This window comes from Hyaena hyaena, unplaced genomic scaffold (genome assembly GCF_003009895.1).
Source record: "Hyaena hyaena isolate Hyena2069 unplaced genomic scaffold, ASM300989v1 scaffold_697, whole genome shotgun sequence".
NCBI classification, from domain to species: Eukaryota; Metazoa; Chordata; class Mammalia; order Carnivora; family Hyaenidae; genus Hyaena; species Hyaena hyaena.
In genome coordinates, this window is record NW_024081329.1 from 937,150 (window position 1) to 961,331 (window position 24,182).

General features: G+C 35.2%; 1 protein-coding gene across 2 annotated transcripts in view; it reads left to right on the forward strand.

Moving 5' to 3' along the window:
- SNTG1 (syntrophin gamma 1) overlaps positions 1-24,182 on the forward strand; it is a 313,487-nt gene that overhangs the window by 280,409 nt on the left and 8,896 nt on the right. The window contains exon 16 of one of the 2 annotated variants that reach the window (XM_039217478.1): positions 13,339-13,449. The exons of the other annotated variant lie outside the window; for it this stretch is intronic. Within the exon in view, the coding sequence (XP_039073409.1) occupies positions 13,339-13,449 (111 nt within the window). The remainder of the gene's footprint in view (positions 1-13,338; positions 13,450-24,182) is intronic. 2 annotated transcript variants of the gene reach the window in all.

The following is a 24,182-nucleotide window of genomic DNA, read 5'->3' on the forward strand; positions in this document are numbered from 1 at the left end:
CACTATCACGTGCATAGCTTCATTTTCCATTTATATGTAACTACTGGATTATGTTTTTGAATAGTTTTCATCTAAGACATTCTTGATGCTATACAAATGTGAATTCATTCACTAACCTGAGTTATTCAGTTGTATCCCTCAAGGGATGATACAAATGTCCATCACTAGCATTCCCAAACTGTAAGCCAGTTCTAGTAATAGGTCTTAAACAAATGAGTAGCATACAGAAAGCTTTTGACTTGTAGAAGGAGGGAAAAACAACTTAAAATAACGAAGTATTGTAAAAAAGAAACAATGACTCAAAACATACATTATAGCAAATACTTGGTGCCCAGGAAGAGACAAGTAACAAACACTTGGGGCATCAGGAAAGACTGTTTATTTCAAGATCACCGAAGCCAAAAGCATGTCCTGCCTCAGCTGTATGGTTAGCCCCATTTACCTTGCTTTTACCAGCTTTCCTTCTCATTCCCCCTTCTTGATTCTCAAGCTGATGTAGCAGACTTAGAGAATATCAGTTTGTGGGGGCCAGGGAACCTTTGCTGCCACAGGAGGAGGGGTGAAGACCATTCTGGCTTCTTCTTGTCAAGGGAGGAATGTGAAAGCTAGGATTCTTTGCCATCCAAAGGACAGTAGTGACAGCTAGAATGGTTCAACTGGAGCATCCTCTAGAGTTTTATAGCTTCTAGGCAAGAGGAAACAATCCTGTTTAGCATATTGATGATACAAGGACCAGACAGGAAGGCTACGAAAAGCATGAAAAGAAGAACCAGCTAAAAGGAGGAGCCAAGAGACCCAATTCTATAAATTGCTCCAAGAATTCCGTGGGTCTGCTAATTCCCGCCTGTTTGTTGATTCGCTCCCTTAACTGCTGACCATATCTCAAACTATCCCTGATTGGTTGGCATCAAAGCAACATTCTTCATTTAGGAAGAGACACAGTCCTCCCCTTTCGGCAGTTAACAGGTCCAGCCTTCTTGTGTTCTGTAAGACTACTGCTGCTGAGAGTCTGCTTGGTCTTGTAAAAGCAGCAGAGATATTCGAACCTGCTCTATGTCATCTGTTAAGTCCTTGGATAACTCATGACAATAAGTGGTTGAGGAGACTATTACTCCCCTTTCCATGCCCACCTCTGCCGTTATTCCTAAGGCAATCAGCAGGGGTATGACTTGAATGGGTTTTTTGATCGAGTATATGCTGCCAAGGGTACTATAAGAGACTGATTATTGGGTACAATGTTTATCTGAGGAGTGAGGAAGGCCAGAATGCAGATGCCCATCCTATTGGCAGGTAGACCCAGGTAGGCATCTGACCCACACACAAAGAAAAGCCCAGGAAGGGGTCAACAGCAAGGTTGGGTTGCAGAAAGATGACTGAGTTTCTGACTATCAAGAGTCTGGTCGCATTGGCCAATGGCCAGATTGCTGACTCGCTTGGTTCCCATTTTGTTTGCCAGGCACCTGGGAGCTGTTTGGGACAGTTCGACTCTGGTTAGTACAGTCTCACCATGTGGGGGTCTGGGTCTTCAGTTAACAGGCATTCACAGTTGCCTGTGTTGTTGGAGTAGCTGTGTAATGGAGGGGCCCCGTGGACACGCAGAGCCACCAGGCCGGGACTGGTATCATTAAGGAGGTGATATGTTGCATTTAACATTTGACCTAGATGGGGATCTAAAACAAGTGGTCTCTCTGAGTTGTGTTCCAACAGAGGTTGAAGGGTTAGGTCAGAAGTGACACAACAGACATGAGGAACATCAGGGCAGGTTGGATCAGGCAGTCCCCAATAACACTGTATTTTTATTTTTCCCGTCCAATATGTTTTCCTGTTCCTGGTACAGGGAGTGGCCTTCCCGGTACCATAACGTCTATTCGGCATACAAGGCACACAGTGGCACGAGGGCATGGTGGTAGGTGGTGGTAGTGTCATCTTACCTCTGCAGACCGGAATTGGTAAAGGGGGAGGGGTCAGAGCAAGAGTCAGGAAGGGCACAGGGAGAGGAATGGCCTCTTTAGGAGGCTGAGCAGGGTAGCAGGCAGTGCAGCTCCATGCGCCTGTAACATAAGTTTGTCCCTCACGAAGACAGTAGATGGGGTTCAGTGGTTGGGATCATAAGGTGGCTCTTTAGACCTTCCAGGACAAGCAGGGAGCGATAGGTCATGCATTTGCATCGCAGAAGTGAGAAGAGTCCTTTTTAAACAGGTTTGGAAAAGGAATATGTGCCACAGGGACAGGAGATGGGACAGTCCCATCCTGGGGAAGAAGATGGTTATAGGCAGAGAACAGCGTGCGGAGAAGGACATCAGTCATAACTCAGATCATATACATCTAAGGAGAATTAGGTATCCTGACACTAGTAAGTAGAGGAAGGCTAAGTGACTGAGGTGCCAATCTGAAGCAGTAACTTGGATTAGCCCTACAGCAAAGAGTATAGCAGCAAGTAAGGAAAGAGAAATAGGTAGGGGTGACAATGAAATCTGAGAGAGAATGACTTGTTAGGGTTCATTTAAGTTGCTTGGTGATTTCCTCAAGCTTCTGGTTATAGAGAGTTCTCAGGTGTTGGCTGCAGGCTGCTTATCGTCCACTCTCTTCTTAAGAATGATCCGTAGAGGACTCTTCTGGTTGAGAGTCACTTTCTGGTTCAAGTGGTTGTCAGGTGACAGGTGGGCTGCCTTTACTCTAGAATGGTGGACCCAGGCGTTTAGTCCTGCAACCTTGAGGGCTGTGGACGTGGTGAGCACAAGTAAATAGGGTCCCTTCCTAGTAGGTTCGGGCAGTTCCTTTCCTAATCTTTTATCTAAGCCTGATCCCCAGGTTTGTGGGGGTACACAGTTATTCCTAGGGAAATAGGTATCCTGTCTGTCACTCATCTATGTATCACAAATACAGTTTTTCCTAATCCTTGTAGTTGTTTGTGTATTTCTAAATTCCCTAGTTCTGTCAGGTCTCCCTTGAATTTGACTAGTGGAGAGCACCTTCCATGTAGGATCTCAAATGGGGAGTATTCTATTTTTGTCTGGGGTGTACGGCGTATTTGGAGGAAAGCTAGGGGTAGTACACTTGGCCAGGGTAAGTTAATTTCCTGACATAGTATAGTATTGCCATGGCTCTTTCTGGCCTAGTAAGGGTTGGGGTCCAGTGAAATCACCAGTGGCATGCCTTACTTTCCGTTGCAGGGCCCACGATGACTGGCCTCTCTGCTGGCCTCTGATAACAGTGGCTCAAGGGGCCTGCGCAGATGTCGGTTTCCTGGCTAATGCACCAAAAATGTTACAGCAAATACTCCATGCCCAGGAAGAGACAAGCCACATGGACTTGGGGAATCAGGAAAGACTTTATTTTGCACAAGTGTCAGCCCAGCTGAGTCACCTCCAAAGAGGCATCGGCCTCTTTTTCTGGATGGGACTGCAGGGCCTTGAGTGAAAAAAAGAAAAAGGGAAGGGGGCAGCTATTACCAGCTTTCCTTCTCAAAGACAATATGTTGGAGAAAATCAGTACTTTCCTGGGTTTAGTGTTTTATACCAAATGTGACTCTAGGTCTCTCTTCTACTTTAAGACAGGACTCAGGCATTTGCAATGAAAGTTCATTTATAATTGGTCATGCTCAGTAAATGGGTCTGTGCTTTTTTTCAGTTAGGCAAATAATTATAGAAGATCAAAGATGCAGTTTGGGATAAAAGCAGAAATATGAACCATGGATAATGATGTATTTAGATTTGATTCCCATTTACTAGCTTTTATATATTATGATTGTTTATGCTGTTTCGTTGATTGTATTATCTGGAAAGTGGAAATACTGTGACTATTACATAACTCTTGTAGGGATTAGATGAAATGCATGAAAGAACCTACCTAGAACAGTGCTATGCTCATTGTAATAATATGTCTACAACACCAGACATACAGAATGCTTCCTAGGCACTGAGCAAAGTATTTTTATAGTACTTATGATCCGTACACATTTACCCATCAAGTGACTCGATGTCAAGAACAAACGATAGATTACATGCTATGTGCCTCATTATCTTCACATGATATATTTTGCTTGATAATAGTTCCACATTTCATGTTCAATTATCATCTGTAGGTACATTTTATAAGGATTACACGCAGGTTTGAGAACAATGACCTTAAATTATAAACTCCAAATGGGTTGGACCAGAGGTTTTTAGCATTTATTAAAGAGTACCTCAAAGGCAAGTGATTTTTTTCCAGAGCTTTTTTTTCATAATCGTTAATTGTGATAGCACTTTGGTCATTAATATTTTACTATATATTTCATACTACTTGCTTTTTGTTTTGGCTGTCTTCAATGACTTTATTATCACTATAATATTGAAAATGCTGTGATTCAACGGGCTGTTCTTTCTTCATACATGTAGTAACTTTACTTGCAGCTTCTGGACACTTAAAAATATTTAAACATCCCTCCAAAATGCCACATACATTTTACATTTAGCATTCCATATAATCAAAGAATATTTTGAGTTAAACATTGTTTTTGACTATTAAAAACAAATTTTTTAACAATAAGGCATTTCAGATATCTTATTACAATACTTAAATTCATTAAACATTTTATTTTATAGTGCAATTTTATTTTCAATGTATTCCATGAGGAAAACTACCTGGTTAAACTAAGCTAAATGAGTTTCATTTTTGAAAATATCTTCAGAATTTATTGAGCTAATGAACCTCACCAAATGTACTTGACCATGTTTGACCTTTTTCTCCAGCATCAAGTAGAAGTAGTGATTCATGGAAAGATTTGGGCAAGTGGGAATCTAGTGTGTGATTATTTATAATGAAGTCTTTGGGTCAATTCCACATTTGAAAAACATTCAGATATTTCTTTATATAATGCTAGTAGTGTTTTGGGTTTTTTGTGTGTGTTTTTCTTTTTCTTACTCATTTTGTACTTGATCTCCATCAGTTTCAACAGATGAAGCTCACAACTGGTGGCAAGAATTTTTCAACCCCAAATAGGGTCCTTTGGTCAAAGTTATCTAGAGAAGACAGAGACCATGGTTTGGAAAATCAAGAGGTGGTCTTGATCTCTGGTTGATAGAATTCTAAAATTGGAAAATTCACATTTTTAAATAAAATTCTCATTTGGGTATGTTTTCCCCAACTTTACTATAACATGACAACCACATAAGAGGGAAGAGAAGGGAGATTTTTCTTCTTTAGTATTTATTCTGCCTTTAATAGTTATCCTGCCTAACTTCACAAAAGTTAGTTTCATCATGTCAATTGCATACCAGCTACTCTGTTAAAAGTGAGGGATGCACTGATGAACGAGTCAACTACTCAGACCAACTACTTGTAGACTTGAAGCTTTCTTTACAGTGGAGAGAGATAGAGCAGGATGATCACAGACTGCAGTTAGGTCTAAGAAGGAAATGAGCAAGTATTATGAAACAGAAGACCTCAGAAAGGCTTTTTAAGATTTTGAAGGGAAAAGGCTCTTGGAGGCATTAGTATTTCTAATGAGACCTAGATGGTGAGAATGGACCAGCCATGAAATTAGTTGGGGGAAGACTTTCAATCATAAAGTAAGTAAGACCTCTATTTATTCAGATCGCTATCTAGAAACCCTACAGAACTCCTTCTTTTTTCCTGTGCATATTTTGTGTACCACCATCTAGAACTTCCTATTTTCCACTGACCCCTCTGACAAAATTCCTGACAGTTTTATTCTTCTCAGATACCAGGAGACAAGTTGCAATATGTAGGAGTGAACACCAACTGGCTCATGTACACAGAAATAATGAATCCTTGTCACCACATAACACCTGAAGATACAAGCTGTCCTTATTGAACCCTTTGTCCAAGTGCCCTTAACTTTATCAGCCAAGACCCTGCATGTGCCATTTGTGCTGATCAGTAAAATATTCTGGTGTGACATTCCCATATTGGCCAGTATTTCAATACAGCAGAACTGTGGGAAGGAGGGTGGTGTAAAAATAAGCTTGGCTTTCTCTGTTGAGTGTGGATCTGTGGAGCGGGGTACATCGCCTACTTAGGGGACAGAGTTGGATGGAAGCATTAAGCAGTATGACAAAAATATTATCATTTAAAAAGTTTTGAAATAAATGAAAAATAATTAATAAACATGTCTCTGAAAGGGTCTGAGTACTCAGTCAAAAATTCTCCCTGTTCTCCAGTTTGCAGCCACGTGGATGGAACTATAGAGTATCATTCTAAGTGAAATTAGTCAGTCACAGAAAGACAAATATCATATGACTTCACTCATATGAGGACTTTAAGATATAAAACAGATGAACATAAGGGAAGGGAAGCAAAAATAATATAAAAACAGGGAGGGGGACAAAACATAAGAGATTCTTAAATATGGAGAACAGAGGGTTACTGGAGGGGTTATGAGGGGTGGGAGATGGGCTAAATGGGTGAGGGGCTTTAAGGAATCTACTCCTGAAAACACTGTTGCACTACATGCTAACTAACTTGGATATAAATTTTAAAAATAATAATAATAAATATAAAATTAAAAAATTATCCCTGTCCTTGCTAGTTCCATGTGATTCTTCCATTATTCACCACTTTAGGGTCATTACAAGTCAAAACTTTACACAAAAAGAAGAAGAAACACAAGGAAGTCATAGGGGCAGATGGAGAGGAAGGATGTTTTCCAGACCTGGTATAACAATAACTAGGAGTCTGTGCAATACCATTCATGGCAATGGGGAATCATGATGACATTTATTGAGACATGTTTTCTCAAAATGAAATGTACTTTATGACTTGTGTTTAAGATAAAATAAGTTTTTAATTTTAAATTAAATATAAAGATTTTTTTTTTTCATAGAAGACTACAGACAGGTCCAGAAGGCGTCTTTGTCTTCAGGAAGTTCTCACCTCTGCTTCCATATTCTCCCAGAATCATTATTGCTACCTGTGTTCAGAGGCCTTCTCACATCAACTTTGCCACATTACACTGTTCTATTGGAAAAACTGTCTTAAACTAATTTTAACTAATAGGAAAAAAAAAACCCTGTTATATACAAAGCAATTTCATGACATTATCATCTCATCTATTTTCACACTAAGCCTTTAAGTAGGATACTGAAGTATTACTACTTCTCATTTATAATAGAATATACTTACACTCCAGTTAATTAAGAATCTTGCCCAAGGTCATGTGGCTTATAAGTAGGGCATAAAGTTTGCGTTACATTTAAATACTTATGGCTGTTAGGTCAGGATTTATCTTTATTTCAGTACATTGTCTACAAAATGTATTATTTTTCTGAGATATATGCATTATAATAGGGAAAATATCTTTTTTAAATTTTTTTTTGAGACAAAGAGATCACTAGTGGGGGAAGGGCGGAGAGAGAGGGAGACACAGGATCTCACGCAGGCCCAAGCTTTGCACTGTCAGCACAGAGCCCTACTCGAGGCTCAAACCACACAATCCATGAGATCATGACTTGAGCAGAAGTTGGACACTTAACCAATGGAGCCACCCAGGTGCCCCATGTAATAGGGAAAAGATCTTCATATCTTACTGGTGATGGAATTTCAGTCCATATATGGAGAATAGGGTACCAAAAATAAGTGATTAAGGAGGAGAGGTTAATAATCTTTATAATCCTTCTCTTGTCATTCCATGTTGGTCACTAGTGATTATTACACTGTGAGTATAATGTAATGTAATGTAATATAATATAATATAATACAATATAATATATATTTTTTATATATGCATATATATATAGTCTTCTAGAATAACAGAAAATGGAGACAAAAATTTCATATATTTTTTCAGTTTTATTGTGGCATCATGCTAGCTCACAACAAAATTCTGCATGTATTTCATAGAGAACTTATCACTGCATCTTGGTTTACTTTCTGTCATGACTGGAAATGTCTTGAAGCATAGAACACCTGCTCCTGTCATTCTTCACTAGCACCTTATTCTTAAGAACATCAAATCACAAACCACAAACAACTCCACTCTCCATACACACCTCACAATGCCATCCTATCTCAGTCCACCTCAGAGCCAGCTATAAGGAACCTACTATTGTACTCACCAGAGCAATATAAATAATGTGTTATAAAACACAGTGATGTCTGCTCATCTTCTTCATCATTAATATTCTTTTTTTATTAAAATTTTTTAACGTTTATTTGTTTTTGAGAGACAGAGAGAGACAGAGTGCAAGCAGGTGTGAGGCAGAGAGAGAGAGGGAGACACAGAATCCCAAGCAGGCTTCAGGCTCTGAGCTGTCAGCCCAGAGCTGGACGCGGGGCTCAAACTCAGGAATCGTGAGATCATGACCTGAGCTGAAGTCAGGCACTTAACCGACAGAGCCACCCAACACCCCTCATTATTAGTATTCTTAACATAGTTTCCATAATGCTTATCCGAAACTTGAAAATAAAATACTGGCATAAGAAATAATATTGTCAATGAGTTCTTGAATTAAGCCTGTGAAACTTTTACTGATAGTATTTTCAGATTCAAATTCTCCCAAATTGGCCTTAATGAATTTCTGTGAGAATTACCAATTCACAAAGTGACAAAGTTACTGCATTAACTTTTGTTTGTTTAATATTTACAAACATTGATTGAACAGGTGCCACATAAAGTGTTTTAGGTGGCTGCTTTATTTTGCTACTGACTTACTTTTGCTGTTGTTGTTGAAGTGTAGTTAACATACACTATATAAGTTTTAGGCATATGCTGTGTGATCCAACATTTATATACATTAGGTGGTGATGACCATAATAAAGCTGGCTATCATCTGTCACAGAAGTTGTTATATTAACTTTGTATCATTACCTCTTAACTGTCAAATCTTTCAGTCAATCGTTATTAGATTCATTGAGTACTTTATTCATTTTTGGAGTGTCCTACTCACAGCCAAGGATTCATGCTCCATATGCTGAAAGGTTTCCAAAACTCCTTTATAGGTCTATAATATGCCTTCTTTACCCAGATTAACTTTGTTATTCTGTTTAAAAAAATAAACTTTTGAAGTCTGTTTGACCCCTTGAAAATTCATCTAGTTGAAATAGTAAATTCCAGTTTTACACTATAATCACTTCATATGAAATATTATTTCAAATATACTTGAAATTATAATTTGAGAATATGAAAGCTTTTCGTTTTACAGCCAAACAAGCTAAAAATAAAGTTTTGATTTAATAGTAAGTTAACGTCTGGACCTGAGCCACATAGATGCTATAGTTTCCAGACATGTTCCCTTTTACAAGCTCCTTGGTTTTAATATGATTATTTCATCTATTATTAATATAAAGGATATTTCATGTGTTTATGGTCTTCCTTACGATAATATTTTTGCATTTTTCTGTATACATATATGATTCTCATGAGCATTGCCTTAATGTAAATGTTCAGAATTTCCATTTTTGATATTTACTATTAATGTGTTTTACACTTTCCTTTGTTTTTCATATACCATATTTCCTTACAGTTAGTTTTTAGAAATGGAATTTCTGGATCAAATACTATTATTATTTTTAAAGCTTAAAATAAATATTAAAATTATTGTCTTAACCTGTTCAGATGAGCACTGGGTGTTGTATGGAAACCAATTTGAAAATGAATTTTATTTAAAAAATTATTGTCTTGAATTCAAACCACTGTTGCTAGCAATTTTATGCAAATGCTTGTTTCAATATAACCTTGCTAACTTTAGTTATTATATTTTCAGTGATTTTTATTAAATGTTCAGAAAAAGGGGTATCATTTTAATATTATTTTCCTTTATTTCACTTTTGTATTTTTATTTTTTTTAATTTACATCAGGTTAGTTAGTTATTCTTCACTTTAATTGGATAAAAAATGCTGTCATATTTATTAAAAATAATTGTTTTTCATTCTTTCGAAAGACCTCTCCATATTATCCTTTTCTTTATTTTATGTTTAGAATACTTATACTATACCATAGATCCTGCTATATGCCATGAAGTTTGTTGCTTTCCTTTTCATTTTAGTAAATATATATTACCTGTACATAATGACTATAAAATTTCTTATTACTCCTAAGTCTAGAACTCCCTCTTTTCAAAGTTATTCAATATTCACTTGTATTATGTAATATTCTTATAATGTGGATTGTTTAAATTATTTTACTCATTAAAACATAAGGAATTTTATTTAGAGGAAATTGTGAGTTAAAGGTTTAATTTGTGTTATTTTTCCAGAAAATTAACTGTCTCAGGTAATTTTATTGTTAGAGGATTCTGTATAATACTAGATTTAAAGAAACATTTAAGACAATTTATAATATTGGATATTGTTTCTTTATAAATTGTGTAGTCCATAGTAAGAATGAAAGGAAAATCATTTATTTGTACAGAAATTAATGTCGTCAGGATGGTGACAGTTTCTTCTTTTATCTAAACCTAACAAAATACTTAATATATAATAACCTTTCATAATTGTTTAGGGAATAAATATATAAAGAATCAAAAGATGCTGTAGAAATTAATTATGTGTCATTATTATTGATAATTTTCTCATCTTTATTTTTAAGGAATTTATGATTTTGTTATTTCATTGTATTTTTTAAAGTGGGAACTTCTTAATTAGCATTTACTTTGAGTGGATTTTGGAGACATATTGTTTTCAAAAAGAGTTTTTTAAGTTTTGTTTTTATTGTATTAAAATAATAGAAAATTTCCCATTTTAGCCATTTTTAAGTGTACAATTCAATGACATTAATTGGTTCATGTGACCTGTTTCTAAAACTTATACTCACTCCAGTCAGAAACTCTATAATCATTAAGCAGTAACTGCCATTTTCTTCTCAGCACAGAATGGATTAAAAAAAAAAAGATCCAACTACGTGCTGTCTACAAGAGGCTAACTTTAGATCTAAAGACTCAAGTGGATTAAGATAAAAATGATGTAAAAAGATATTCCATGCAAAGTATGGAACTAGAAGAGAGCTTGTGGATAAACCAATAAAAGAAAGAATAGATTTCATGTCACTGTTATAGGAGACAAAGACAAGTATTATATATTGATAAAAGGATTAATTCAAAAAGAAGATTTAACAATGATAAACATATAGGCAGCAAGCATCAGAGTCCCCAACTATATTAAATGCTAATGGAATTGGAGTGCTATGCTTTGTGAAATTAACATTTAGGTGGAGCACGGTTTCCAGATGATGAGCCACAACTTTGACAACAGACTACAAGACAACTTGAAATACAGGAGTTTTTACTCACAAGTCCTGAAAGAAAGACATGACATGTCTTGGGGAATCACACGTAGTGGTCAAAGAGGAGTACTGACAGCGAGACTAGACCTGGGATGCCTTTTTAGGGCCCATGGGTGGAGCGCTGGAGGGTTCCTGGGCTAAGGCTGAATGGGTCAATTCATACCCAAAGAGCAAGGTTTTGGTAAGTCGGACAGGAGTCTTACCTAAGTGGTGCACAAAGCATATAAACCCTAGGAGACAAGGGATTACATTGATCACAAAGGCTGCTGGGGGGTCGTATCAGGATATTAACATGTCCCTGACTGTGCGGCTGCTATCTAGGGTGTGCACGTGCACAAGGGGGCTAATGTCAGTGTGAGTCCTGCAGGCCACTGACCAAGCTAAATGGATACTAAGGCAGCAATGCCATGTAGTAACTTTGCTAAACTTTCAACATACAAGGAGAAGTAGACAATTCTATAAAAATAGTTAGAAGTTTTAATATTCCACTTGCAATAATGAATGAACAAAAGACAAATATAGAAATGCAGAATCTGAAGAAAACTATAACCAACTATATCTAACAGACATACACAGAATACACCACCTAACCAGAACAGATTATGCATTTTTTTTCAAGTGTCCATGGAACATTCTCTAGAAAAGACCATATGTAAGAATATAAAACACATAGTAATAAATTTTAAAAGGTTGAAAACATGCAAAGTATTATTAAATACTTTAATAAATAATAGAATAATAAGAAATGGAGTTCGTATATAAAGCCATGCGCTTTTTTTTCACATATCTTTATGTTTAAATGAATTATTGATCATGTTAAGGCCACCTAATGAAGTTTAATACTTTACTCCACTGTAACAACATATCTTAAATGGTAACATCTCACTCAGAAATATACACTGGGATTAGCAACAAAAATCACAGAGTGTTATTTCATTTTTGTAAAATCTATGGCCCACCTCGTTATGAGAAATACATCAAAGTCCAATAGGGGGCATTCTACAAAATACCTGACCAGTACTCCTCCAATTATCATGGACAGTCTGGCAAGGATCTGAGAAACTGTCACAGACAAGTAGAGCCTAAGGCACAATGAATAAATTCCTGGGTGGAATCTTGTACAAGAAAAAGGCATTATGTTAAAACTAAGAAAAACTGAATAAATGTTTAAGACTCTAGTTAAGAATAATGTGCCAATATTGGTTCATTAACTATGACAGTGTACCATATTATTTGAGATATTAATAATAGAACAAATTGTATGATAAGAATTCTCTGTACAAGCTTCTCAATTTTTTAAATAAAAAATATACATGCATCTCACTCGAAAAAAAATCTGTGGACATGTCATTGGAGTCCCATGTCAGTATCCAAACAGTAAGTGCACGGTTATGTTGTAATGAGCATTTTGGTTATTAGGTATATTTCATACTACCTAAACTTCCTTCTGCAATATTGAAAGAAGACTTTTAGTCAAATAATCATATTGACTGAGATAGACAGATGGGCTACTTTTGTAAAATGCTTATTGTCATTCAGTCTCATGGGGATGCCATGTAATTTTTGTCATAATTATTTATTCAAGCTTTCATCTTGACAAAGCTGCAGATGATTTGTTTGAGCTTTAAGAGAAAATACCACAGAGTATCTACAGAATTATCAATTCAAAATCACCTTATCCCTTCTATTAACAGAAAAAGGAAACAAATTATAATGTTTTGCTTACTCACTAGCATAGATATATGCTTTAACTGAGCTTGATTATATTTCATGATAATATAAAGCAAGACATTTCAATTGATTTATTTGCATATGTTTTTTGAAGTAATTATTTCATCGGTAATAAAGTTATTTCTGGAAATTAAAGGATATGTTGAATAATAAATTATAGCCTTTGATATGTATTGATCAATATAATATTATATTGCTATAAATATAAATGAGTAATAGGTATAAATATAAATATAAAATATGTAATATGTTTTCACTGACTTTTTAATACTGGGATATCATATTAACTTAAAATGATAACTTTTACTACTTAAAAAAGTACTATTTCTTGGCTTGAAAGTGGATATAAACTGTGCTGACTTGTGTTATGTTTCTTTCCCCTTAGGCTGTACTTTGGAGGTTTAAGTTTTCTCAGTTGAAGGGCTCTTCAGATGACGGCAAAAGCAAAATCAAATTTTTGTTTCAGAATCCAGATACTAAGCAGATTGAAGCAAAGGTAAACCCAAGTTGATCGCTGTAACCACCTCCAGTTACATTAACACCATTAAGAAGCAAAGGGGAGAATATTTAGGGGTACCAAAAGAGCAATAACACACATTATCTGTTTACTTTGGAATATCCCCCAAGGCCAAAAGAATAAAATCACTTTGAGATTTCAGTGGCAACCTTTCAACGAAATTCTGATTGTATTTTACATTATCTATTCCCTCTTTGGATATGAATACAAATCCCAGAACAAAAATATTCTTTAAATCAATTCTTGTTTTCCTTATGGTATTATGTGTTAATAAAATGAATAAATGAGATTTTGTTTTGCTCATGCAAATGTTCAGTATTCTGAAATATATCAACTATGTTGTTTTAAACTCATCAGAAAGATTCACTATCTTTATTTTTATTTTTCTTATTACACACGTTTGTTTTGTTTTAAATGTTTATTAAGTTTTGAGAGGGGGAGGGGCAGAAAGAGAGGAGACAGAATCTGAAACCGGATCTAGGCTCTGAACTATCAGCACAGAGCCGGATGCTGGGCTCGAACCCACGGACCGCTAGATCATGACCTGAGCCCAAGTCAGATGCTTAACTGACTCAGCCACCCAGGCACCCCTACATTTGTATATATTCAAATTTTAAATTATCTCAGTTACTCTACAATGAAATTCACAGTAACAATGTTTGGGGTACAATAAATTATAAATATATTACTCCAGTGTGGAGAAAAGGATAAATAACAGGTATAACAAGTGTCAAAGTTAAAAATTATTAATGAAATAGAAATGAAAACTCATATATAATTTTTAACTGTTGATTAAAATTAGCATAATTGTGTTACATACCTCCACCTCTTAAATTGATGGGGAGATGTCAGCCTGACAGTCAAAATCTTTGAAGGAATGATGCTCTTTGACATCCTGCTACATGTATCCTGTAATACTGCTCTATATCCATATCAGACCCTCCCCTTCTTTTAACAAGATGACTTCTTGTAGTAAGATGACTTATTTCTTATAGGCCTGCTTATACTTGTCTCTTAACTTTTCTCCTTAGCTTTTTGTCTGAATTGCTCAGAGGATACCCCATTTATGTCTTATTGGACTTACCTTACGATCTCCACCCCGACTATAAGTTGTTTAAAGAGGGAAATGTGGATATAGCCCTTTTCTGCTGGGTCTTTTCCTACTGCATTTCTCTAACGCATTGAGGTTTCACATGGCCTTGCCTTATATTTGTTTACCATCAACTTAGACAAATACCGTCATAACTTCAGCCACTCCCTTTAACTTCCTTCATAAATTTCAATTCTACATTTCCATCATTGCCTCTTCCCTAAATGTAGATGCATCTTATGCAATTGCCTTCTTCTCTATCCCTTGCTCCAGCTCCTCCTCTTTTTTGCTCTCACTTCCATTAATTGACCATTTCCTTAGTGCTGACCTTTCACAGTGCTCTTTAAATCTGTTCTTAGTAGCACCATGAAAAAATGCATTACCGTTGTCCCCAATTATTTGTATTTAGCTTTTGTTAGGTTTCTCAAGCTTTCAAAACGTATTCTAACAGTGGCAAATGTTGTTAATATCATCAGTTCTGTGTTCTGACTGGTGCAGGACCTCAACCACAAGCTGCTGCCAGCAGCTTAGCATTTAATATGTTACTTCTAATTTTTCTCTTGTGCAAATGAGTCCTTAGTTGACAACATGAAGCAAAAATAATTGCAATGTAAGGACTAACTATAATATTTAGACCTTATTTTAATGTGGCATATGTTATATATACAGTTAATTATACTTACTAGTTATTAGTTACCCATCTGTTTCTAAATATTACTCATTCTTGTTATAGTGTGTTTTTAAATTTTTAAAAGATGTTTATTTAATTTGAGAGAGAGAGACAGGCAGAGAGAGAGAGAGAGAAAGAGAGAACACAATGGAGGCAAGGGCACAGAGAGAGGAAGACAGAGGATCCAAACAGGCTGTGCACTCACAGCAGAGAGCCGGATGCAGCTCTTGAGATCATGACCTGAGCTGAAGTCAGACATTTAACCGACTGAGCCACCCAGGTGCCACCCTTATTATAATGTTTTAAGCAATATTTTATAAATTCGTTCATTAAGACCTAGTTTCAGAAAATATTCATTGAATGTGTTTCTTAAACTTATGGGCACTCATTTTTGTATAGAATAAAGAGAAGACTTCAAAATAATAACAGGGTATGACCATTGGCGAGTTACAGAACTTTTTCAAAGGCACGATGTCCTTCTCTAAAATGAGCTATAATAACACCTCTAAGGGTAACATTGAAAATGCTGATTAAATATAGAGACTATTTAACACAGATGAAACTAACCAGTCAGTTTTATAGGATTGTTTGGCCACACTGGTTTGTACCACCTCTGCTGACATAGAAATTGTGTAAGAATTAAAACCAGTACAATTGCTATTTTGTAACCTTTATAATTGCAAGTTGTGAGCAATAATAAAAAGTACCATCACAAGAGAACATCAAGGAGAATACTAGCATGTATAACATTTTTGGACTTACCCATCATGAGGATGGCTTACGGTTGAACTTGATGTCATCTGAGGATTCAACATTTCTGTGTTAGAAGACTTTTTTTTTTCTTAAATAAGGGAATAGACAACAAATTACAATGGACGGAAAATTAAAATCAAGTAGCCTTGATTTAAAAATCTCTTCTTTATCATTTTCTATCTATATTACCTGGATATAATTTGGTGATTATATCACCAAATTACAGCCTCTATCCCACAGGGAAAGTATAGTAATAAACACTCACAAGAAGACACTCAAAAAATCACTGATGAATGATTTCATCATTCAAGAATCTAGCATAATGACTAAGGAAATATCCAAAAAAATATAGCTGCTTTTATTATTAGTAGATACATAAGTAAATATGATTAACATATATAAACTTGATGTCCTTCCCACATTTAAAAAGAAATCAAGTTTATAACATAACTCAAGTTTATGTCTTCTGTTAAATGCCTGGGACATTTTCTATGTCTTGTTAATTTCTATTAAATTTTAGAAGTTCAGTGTGGGAAATTTGTTCTGACCCCCTGTCTCTAAAATAGGGATGAGAATGTCTCCTGTATATTATATAACTCTTCTAAATGTATATATATTCTGGCACTGATAACCATCCTGCATGGAAATTGTTCACTAGCATGCTTTCTTAACTAGATCAAGGACTTTTAAATACATGCAAAGACATATTTTTTTTCCTAAGGACTAGCTTGATGCTTGTCTGGGAGCAAACAGGTAATGACTATGTTGTTTTGGTTAATTAATCAATGTATTTATTTTTAATGTTTACTTATTTATTTTTAAGAGAGAGAGCAAAAGAGTAAGCACAAGCAGGGGAGGGGCAGAGAGAGGCAGACACAGAATCTGAAGCAGGCTCCAGGCTCTGAGTTGTAGGGCTCGAATTCACAAACCGTGAGATCGTGACCTGAACCAAAGTTGGACACTTAACCGACTGAGCCACCCAGACGCCCCTTGTTTTGGTTAATTGAATATTTCTTGGTATTAGTATGTAGTCAGTCTCCCAATCTCTTTGTAATTTAGTCAAACAAAATCGACAAAGTATCCATAATATGAAGCGACTATGAAAGCCTCTATTATAAATGCATGTTAGAAGATCTAAAGAAGTATTTGGCATTTACTGTGAGTAACTCTGCTGAATTATCATGATAATAATCAGTTTATTCTGATTATTATTTCTCTTTGTTCATTTTTTGTTGCTTTGGTTTCACTTACACTTTCCTTCAACAGAAGTAAAATGGTACAGATATACAGACATTAAAAAATAACATTTTGGAAATATAAATATAAATCAGTATGAATATGTATATGAATATAAATATAAGCATATAAAAATGATTACCAATGCAGAAACAGAACTAAAGCCATGAAAATTTTGAAATATTTGTGAATGTGTCTGTAGGGATAAAATAACAATTTCCTAATTACACTAGACCATTACTTTGCAGTTCAGGATTGTAAGCACTTTTCTCAGTATTTTATTATGAAAAACTTCAAGCATATAGCATACTTTAATAATTTACAGTAAGCACTCTATACATACTATCGAAATTCTACCATTCACATTGTACTATGCTTCTGTATCACAAATCTGTCCCCATCCCTTTATCTGCCCATCAATCCATCTTATCTTGACACATTTTAAAGCAAATCACAGACATCAGCATGATATTAAGCACTTTTCAAAATGTACTTGTGGAATGTTACTTTTGTTCCTCTAACTCCAAATTCCTCACCCCTTGTTTTATTGGACAGTTCTTCAAATTTATAGTTGTTTATGATAATTGGCAATTGTATACACTTATTTATTTCTTTAAATGTTTTTAATGATTTTTTTAAGAGAGAGAACACAAACTAATGAGGGACAGAGTAAGGAGAATCTGAAGTGGGCTCTGTGCTGACAGGCTGACAGAAGAGAGCCTGATGTGGGGCTCGAACTCATGAACCGCACCATCATGACCTGAGCTAAAGTCAGATGCTCAACTGACTGAGCCACCCAGGCAATCCGACAATTGTACACTTTTAATTGCATAATCTAAGTAACCAAAATTTAAAAATCAATTAATTAATTAAATTGTAACTAGTGAAAAATAATTTTAGCAAAATAACAAAAATACTCAACAAGTGAAAACATTCATAATATTTTAGTCCATGGATTTAAAAAATATTTTATTTTACAAAAGTAATTACATATATACAATTTTTGACATATTGGTAGAGACCTAAAACATGGAATAAAAATTTAATATGACTGATAGTACATAAATAAATATTTAGTAAAAATAATATTTACCCATATTCCTAATTTCATTTGCTTAAATATTCTTATAAAAGAGAAGAAATGATAAACATAGTTTCAAAAATAATCACTGACATAAAATTCCATGTTGTTTGAAGAAAACTTTATCTTACCTATAAAGATTGGCTTCCTTATGAGTTAGATTAACATAAAAGAGATTAAAATTACAATGATTTCTACTCACAGTATTTTGAGAAATTTTTTGAAAGCTATGTGTTAAGATGCTTCCATGTACTTTTATAAGTACATTGTAAAACTTACAATCTTTGAGAGTAACTTCTGAATATTTTCTTAAAATCATTAATTTCGTATAAAAAGTTTAAAGTTAAATATTTTTATGTATATTTATTTATTTTGAGAGAAAGAGAGAGAAGCAGAGAGAGAGGGATACAGAGAGAATCTCAAGTAGGCTCTGAGCCCACAGTGCAGAAGCCAATGCAGGGAGCCAAAATCAAGAGTCAGACACCTCACCAATTGAGTCACCCAGGTGCCCCCCAATTTATTTATTTATTTTTTTATGTTTATTTTTGAGAGGCAGACAGAGTGCAAAGAGAGGAGGCAGAGAGAGAGGGAGACACAGAATCTGAAGCAGGTTCCAGGCTCTGAGCTGTCAGCACAGAGCCCAGCACAGGGCTTGAACTCACGATTATGACCTGAGCTGAAGTCAGACACCCTACTAACTGAGTCACCCAGGCACGCCCCCAAAAACTTTTTTAAGTTAAACATAAAAAACACATTGGTGAATAAAGATTTGAAGAAAATAAGTTATTACCTCACTTGTCCCTGCCTTAAGTAAATAAAGCAAAACTAAATAAATATGTTATTGAAAATTTAAAAATTTTATAATGCAGCTTATCTTTATGTACCACTTACTGTTTATCTAACTTTTATATTAGTCAAGGCCCTGTAGTATATGAACTCAATAGTTAAAGAACTCAGGCTTCCACGTATAACATGATGTCTGTTATCTAGGTTGAGCTGTTATGTAAGCTCCAGCTCGGCATCTTTAGCGTAAAATGGAGAGTATTAAATCCGTGGTTTTTATAAGGATAAGAGCACATGTGCTTTTCTCAGAAGGCTTGAGAATACCAACGTATGTCTGTTACATGTTTAAAATATCCTAGAATTGGCAGAGAGTTATAGGTAGAGAAAAAGTAGAAATGGAATTTGTGCCATCAACATAGAAGTAAAAAGATGGGATCAATTCACAGAAGAACCCATAATCCCAAAAAAGATAGAACACCCTAAAAAAGATTCAATTGAATGCTTCCCACTCAGGAGGTTCTTAACGTATACATTGTGAGGGAGTGGGGACTGACAGTACACAGTGGTTCAGTTGTCAGGAGAATTGTTTGGAAACCCTCTTGAGTTTATGGGCTCATCAATCTCTTCTTCCCCATGAGCTTGTTCTGAGGCAGAGAGAATAATGGGTTTATTTCATGCTGAAGCTGTGAGTGTGGATCAGCCTCTGAGTGCCCCAAGAATCTCTAGAAATGATGGAAGCCCTTATTCCGTAGGACAGACTTCCACCTTATCTTCAGCCACGACGTCATATCCTCAACAATCATCCAAGACAAGCTCCCTAAAGTAGAACATACATTAACCTCCAAAGAATACTTAAAAAGACTTGCAGCTGCTTTTTAAAAACTAGCTCCTAATTAATGGATTTTGTGACATATGAATATCTTATTTGAAATAAAAGTGCTATAGCAGAATAGAAAGAGCTAAAGTTGAGGAACTGTCTCAAAATGCATTAGCATAAAATATGGAGAATATAAGATGAGAGACAGTCCTGGAATCCACTGCAAGGACAACCAGCATTAAGGAGGAGTAGAAGAGAGTAAGGGAAGGGGAGAAAAACAGTAACTTTACCAAAAAATCCCCCCAAACTGAGGATGTACTTCAGCTTTCAGTGTGGAAGAGAAAACTGAGTTCCGATTAGCCAAGAAAAAAACTACATCACACCCCAAAACTTTCAAATTACAAGTATAAAACAAAATTTTAAATCATTGAGGTTTAACTTAATATTGCAGTGGAATAGTGGCTGGAGTGCCTCAGTGAACTGGCCTGCCTCAAAAACAGTGGAAATGCCAGCAAAGCATCTGGAATCAAGCATCTGTTGTCAAGCATTCCAGAAATTAGCCAAATTGACAGAAATGAAAAATAACCAAAATCACAGAATGGACTGAAAATTTCCAAGAGAAACTACTGGGCCTCACTCAGTAACATAACAAGGTTCATCTTAAAGTTTGAATCTGAAGATATTCAAACACCCCTCCCTTCCTAGGCAGTGGCTTTGTAGCCAAAAGCCAGTGGCATTGCAGAGAATTGAGAGATCTGACCTCATCCAGACCAGGGTCAATGATTTGGTTTAATTTACAGCTTCCTGAGAATTCTCTATTCTCAATGGAGTGACTGTGTGACTCAGAGTTTAACTCAGCAGGGGGAGAGGAGAAAAGGAAATAGAGGATCTACCCCAGGACTTAACTAAAACAGTAGTAAACTCCAGCAACATCTGATCATGTAAGCCTGAGATATCAACTGGAACAAGCAAATGACTAGGCTGGAATTTAAAAGAAAGTCTTGGAAACCTAAACAATGGTTATGAATTTAGGAAAAGCTCTGATGTATCCTTGGGGATTTATGACCAAGGCTGTGTGAATGCCTAGGAAAGACCTGGGAAAACAAAAGATGACAGTTACTTCCTCTGACTGAACTGGAGAATACACACAGTCAGGAGATTAAAGTTAAATTTGTCTTGTAAATGTCCTAAAAGTGGAAGATGTGCTTTCCTATGCAGATTTCCTTAGTAAAAAGTAATGGACTTATAGGCAAAACATATAAGGAAAATGTCTGACCAATAGTTGACTGACCCAGATGTAACCAATAGGCAATGAGGCTTAAACATGTAAAAAAATATAAACAAAACAAAACAGAGAATTTTATCAACACACTAGACAGAACACAAATTCTATAGATCTAAAAAAGAGCTAAAAAACAAAATAGCAATAAGAAAAAAAACAACAACAACTAAAATACCAACAATAAACTTTGGGGAAGCGGAAGAATTGAACGCCAAAGTTGTTACAAGATATTATCTAAAATAGTTTCCATCAAAAAATTAAGATGTGCAAAAAGCAGGAAAGTGGGTACGGGATAAACACCAACCAACAGATTATACCTTGAATGGGGCTCAGATTTTGGATCCAGTAGACAAAGACTTTAAACTAGCTATAATCAATATTTAAATTATTTAGAGAAATAATTTTAAATTTATTTAAAGTTTAAATTATTAGAGAAAAAAATGTGTAAAGAATTTTAAAAATATGACAATTGTGCCTTACCAAATAGCAAGTAACAATGGAAAGGTTACCTAAAAACAGAGTGCCTATAGTTGAAATATTCATTAAGTGAAATAAAACATTTACTACAGGGACTTAAGAAGATTTGAGTTGGTAGAAGAAAGAATCAACAATCTTGAATATTGGCCAATAGATAATAACCAATCAGAGCAACAGGAAAATAATGAAGAATAAAGAAAATGACTAAAATCTCACAACCCTGTGGCAGGCTAGCAAACATACCTGCATGTGTATAATGAGAGTCCAAGAGGTAGAATAAAAATAGAAATGGACATAAAAGTATTTGAAGAAATAATACTTGAAAACTTCTCAAAATAAATTAAAAAATAATCTACATATTCACTAAATTCAATGGGCAAATACATGAAGGGGAGTAAAAGAAACAAGCTTCCAGTTATGGAATGAATAAGTTATAAGAATGAAGTCTTGGGGAATATAGTCGATGATAGTGTAATATCATTGTATGGTGACAGATGGTAGTTACACTTGAACATAATGCACACTTGTCAAATCACTGTTTTGTATGCCTGAAACTGTCACATTGGTGTGTCAACCATCAAAACAAAACACACAGAACAAAACAAAAAGCAAACTAAAGCAAAACAAAAAACGACTCCAGTAGGATAAATTCAAAGAGAACCGTATCTACACTATTATAGTCAATTTGATGAAAATCAAAGACAAGAGAAAATCACATACATGGGATCATCAATAATAATAATAATAACATGGCAAAAAAAATTAGCAAAATGGAAGATGAAAATACTCCATTTAGAATGATTGCATCCAAGGTAAAATGTTTAAATGCCTCAGTTAAAGGTAGAAATTGGAAAAATAGATGAAAATATTGTCCAATTAAATGCTGTTTATAAGAGATAGGATTTGCATTCAAAACCACAGATAGATTGAAGGTTAAAAATGGAAAAATGTATATATATATATACTATATATACCATAAAAGCAATAATAAAAGAGAACTGAAGTGGCTATACTAATATCAGACATTTAAATAGACTTTAAAATACAATTTTTACTTGAGAAAAAAGGGCATTTTATAGTGTTGAAAAAGTGAATTTGTCCAGAAAACACAGGAATTGTAGATATACATACATCTAGTAATATTAGTTCAAATGTATGAAGCAAAAGCACACAGAATTGAAGGGAGATGTAGACAACTCAACCATATGATTTGCAATTTTCAATACCTCATTTACAATTATGGATGGAACAACTGGGAAGAAGATGAATAACAGAAAGACTTGGAAAATAGAAGAAAACAGCTAGTTTGAGACATCTAGAGGGCATTCTATCCAACAACAGCAGAATACACATTTTTCTCAAGTACTCATAGAATGTTCTTCATGATACACCCTATGCTATGACATAGAAAAGCCTCAATACATCCAAATGGATTCAAATCATATAAAATATATTCTCATCAATATGAGATTAAATTAGAATAAGCAAAAGAAGAAAACTGGAGAACTTCATAAATACAGTATATTCTTGTTATTCATGATAATGATGTGCTATAAAGTCCTCATGAGCAGTAATTCAGAAAATATTGAAACATTGCATGTAGAGGAAATAGAGGGTTGAGTTCCTGCCAGCCTCTGGTCATAGCATTTTCATCAGCTATGGCTGATGGCCTCAGGATGTAGAGTTCTAAATATATCTGTCAAATCCATCTGGTCCAATGTGTCATTCAAGTCCATTGTTTCTTTAGTGATTTTCTGTCTAGTTGATCTATCCATTGCTGTAAGTGGAATATTAAAGTCTCCTGCTATTAGCACATTCTTATCCATAAGACTGTTTCTGTTTGTGATTAACTGTTTTATATATTTAGGTGCTCCCATATTTGGTGCCTAGACTGTTACAATTGTCAGCTCTTCCTGATGGACAGACCCTGTAATTATTATATAATGCCCTTCTTCATCCCTTGTTACTGTCTTTACTTTAAAGTCCAGTTTGTCTAAGTATAGCTACTCCAGCTTTCTTTTGACTTCCAGTAGCATGATAGATATGTATCCATCCCCTTACTTTCAATCTGAAGGTGTCCTCCAGTCTAAAATGAATTTCTTGTAGACAGCAAATAGATGGATTTTGATTTTTATCCATTCTGCTACCCTATGTCTTTTGATTGGGACATTTAATCCATTTAAATTCAGTGTTATTATTGAAAAACATGGCTTTGGATTCATTGTGTCCTTTGTGGGATTCATGCTTGTGGTGCTGTCTCTGGTATCTTTTTCCTCAGAGAGTTCCCCCCAGGATTTCTTGTAGGGGTGGTTTAGTGGAGACACATTCTTTCAATTTTTGTTTATTTGCTAAGACTTTTATCCTTCCTTCTATTCCGAATGACACGTTTGCTGGATAGAGAATTCTTGGCTGCATATTTTTTTCTGCTCATCACTTTGTAGATCTCCTGCCATTCCGTTCTGGCCTGCCACGTTTCAGTAGATAGGTCTGTCACCACTCTGATAGGTTTCCCTTTGTATCCTG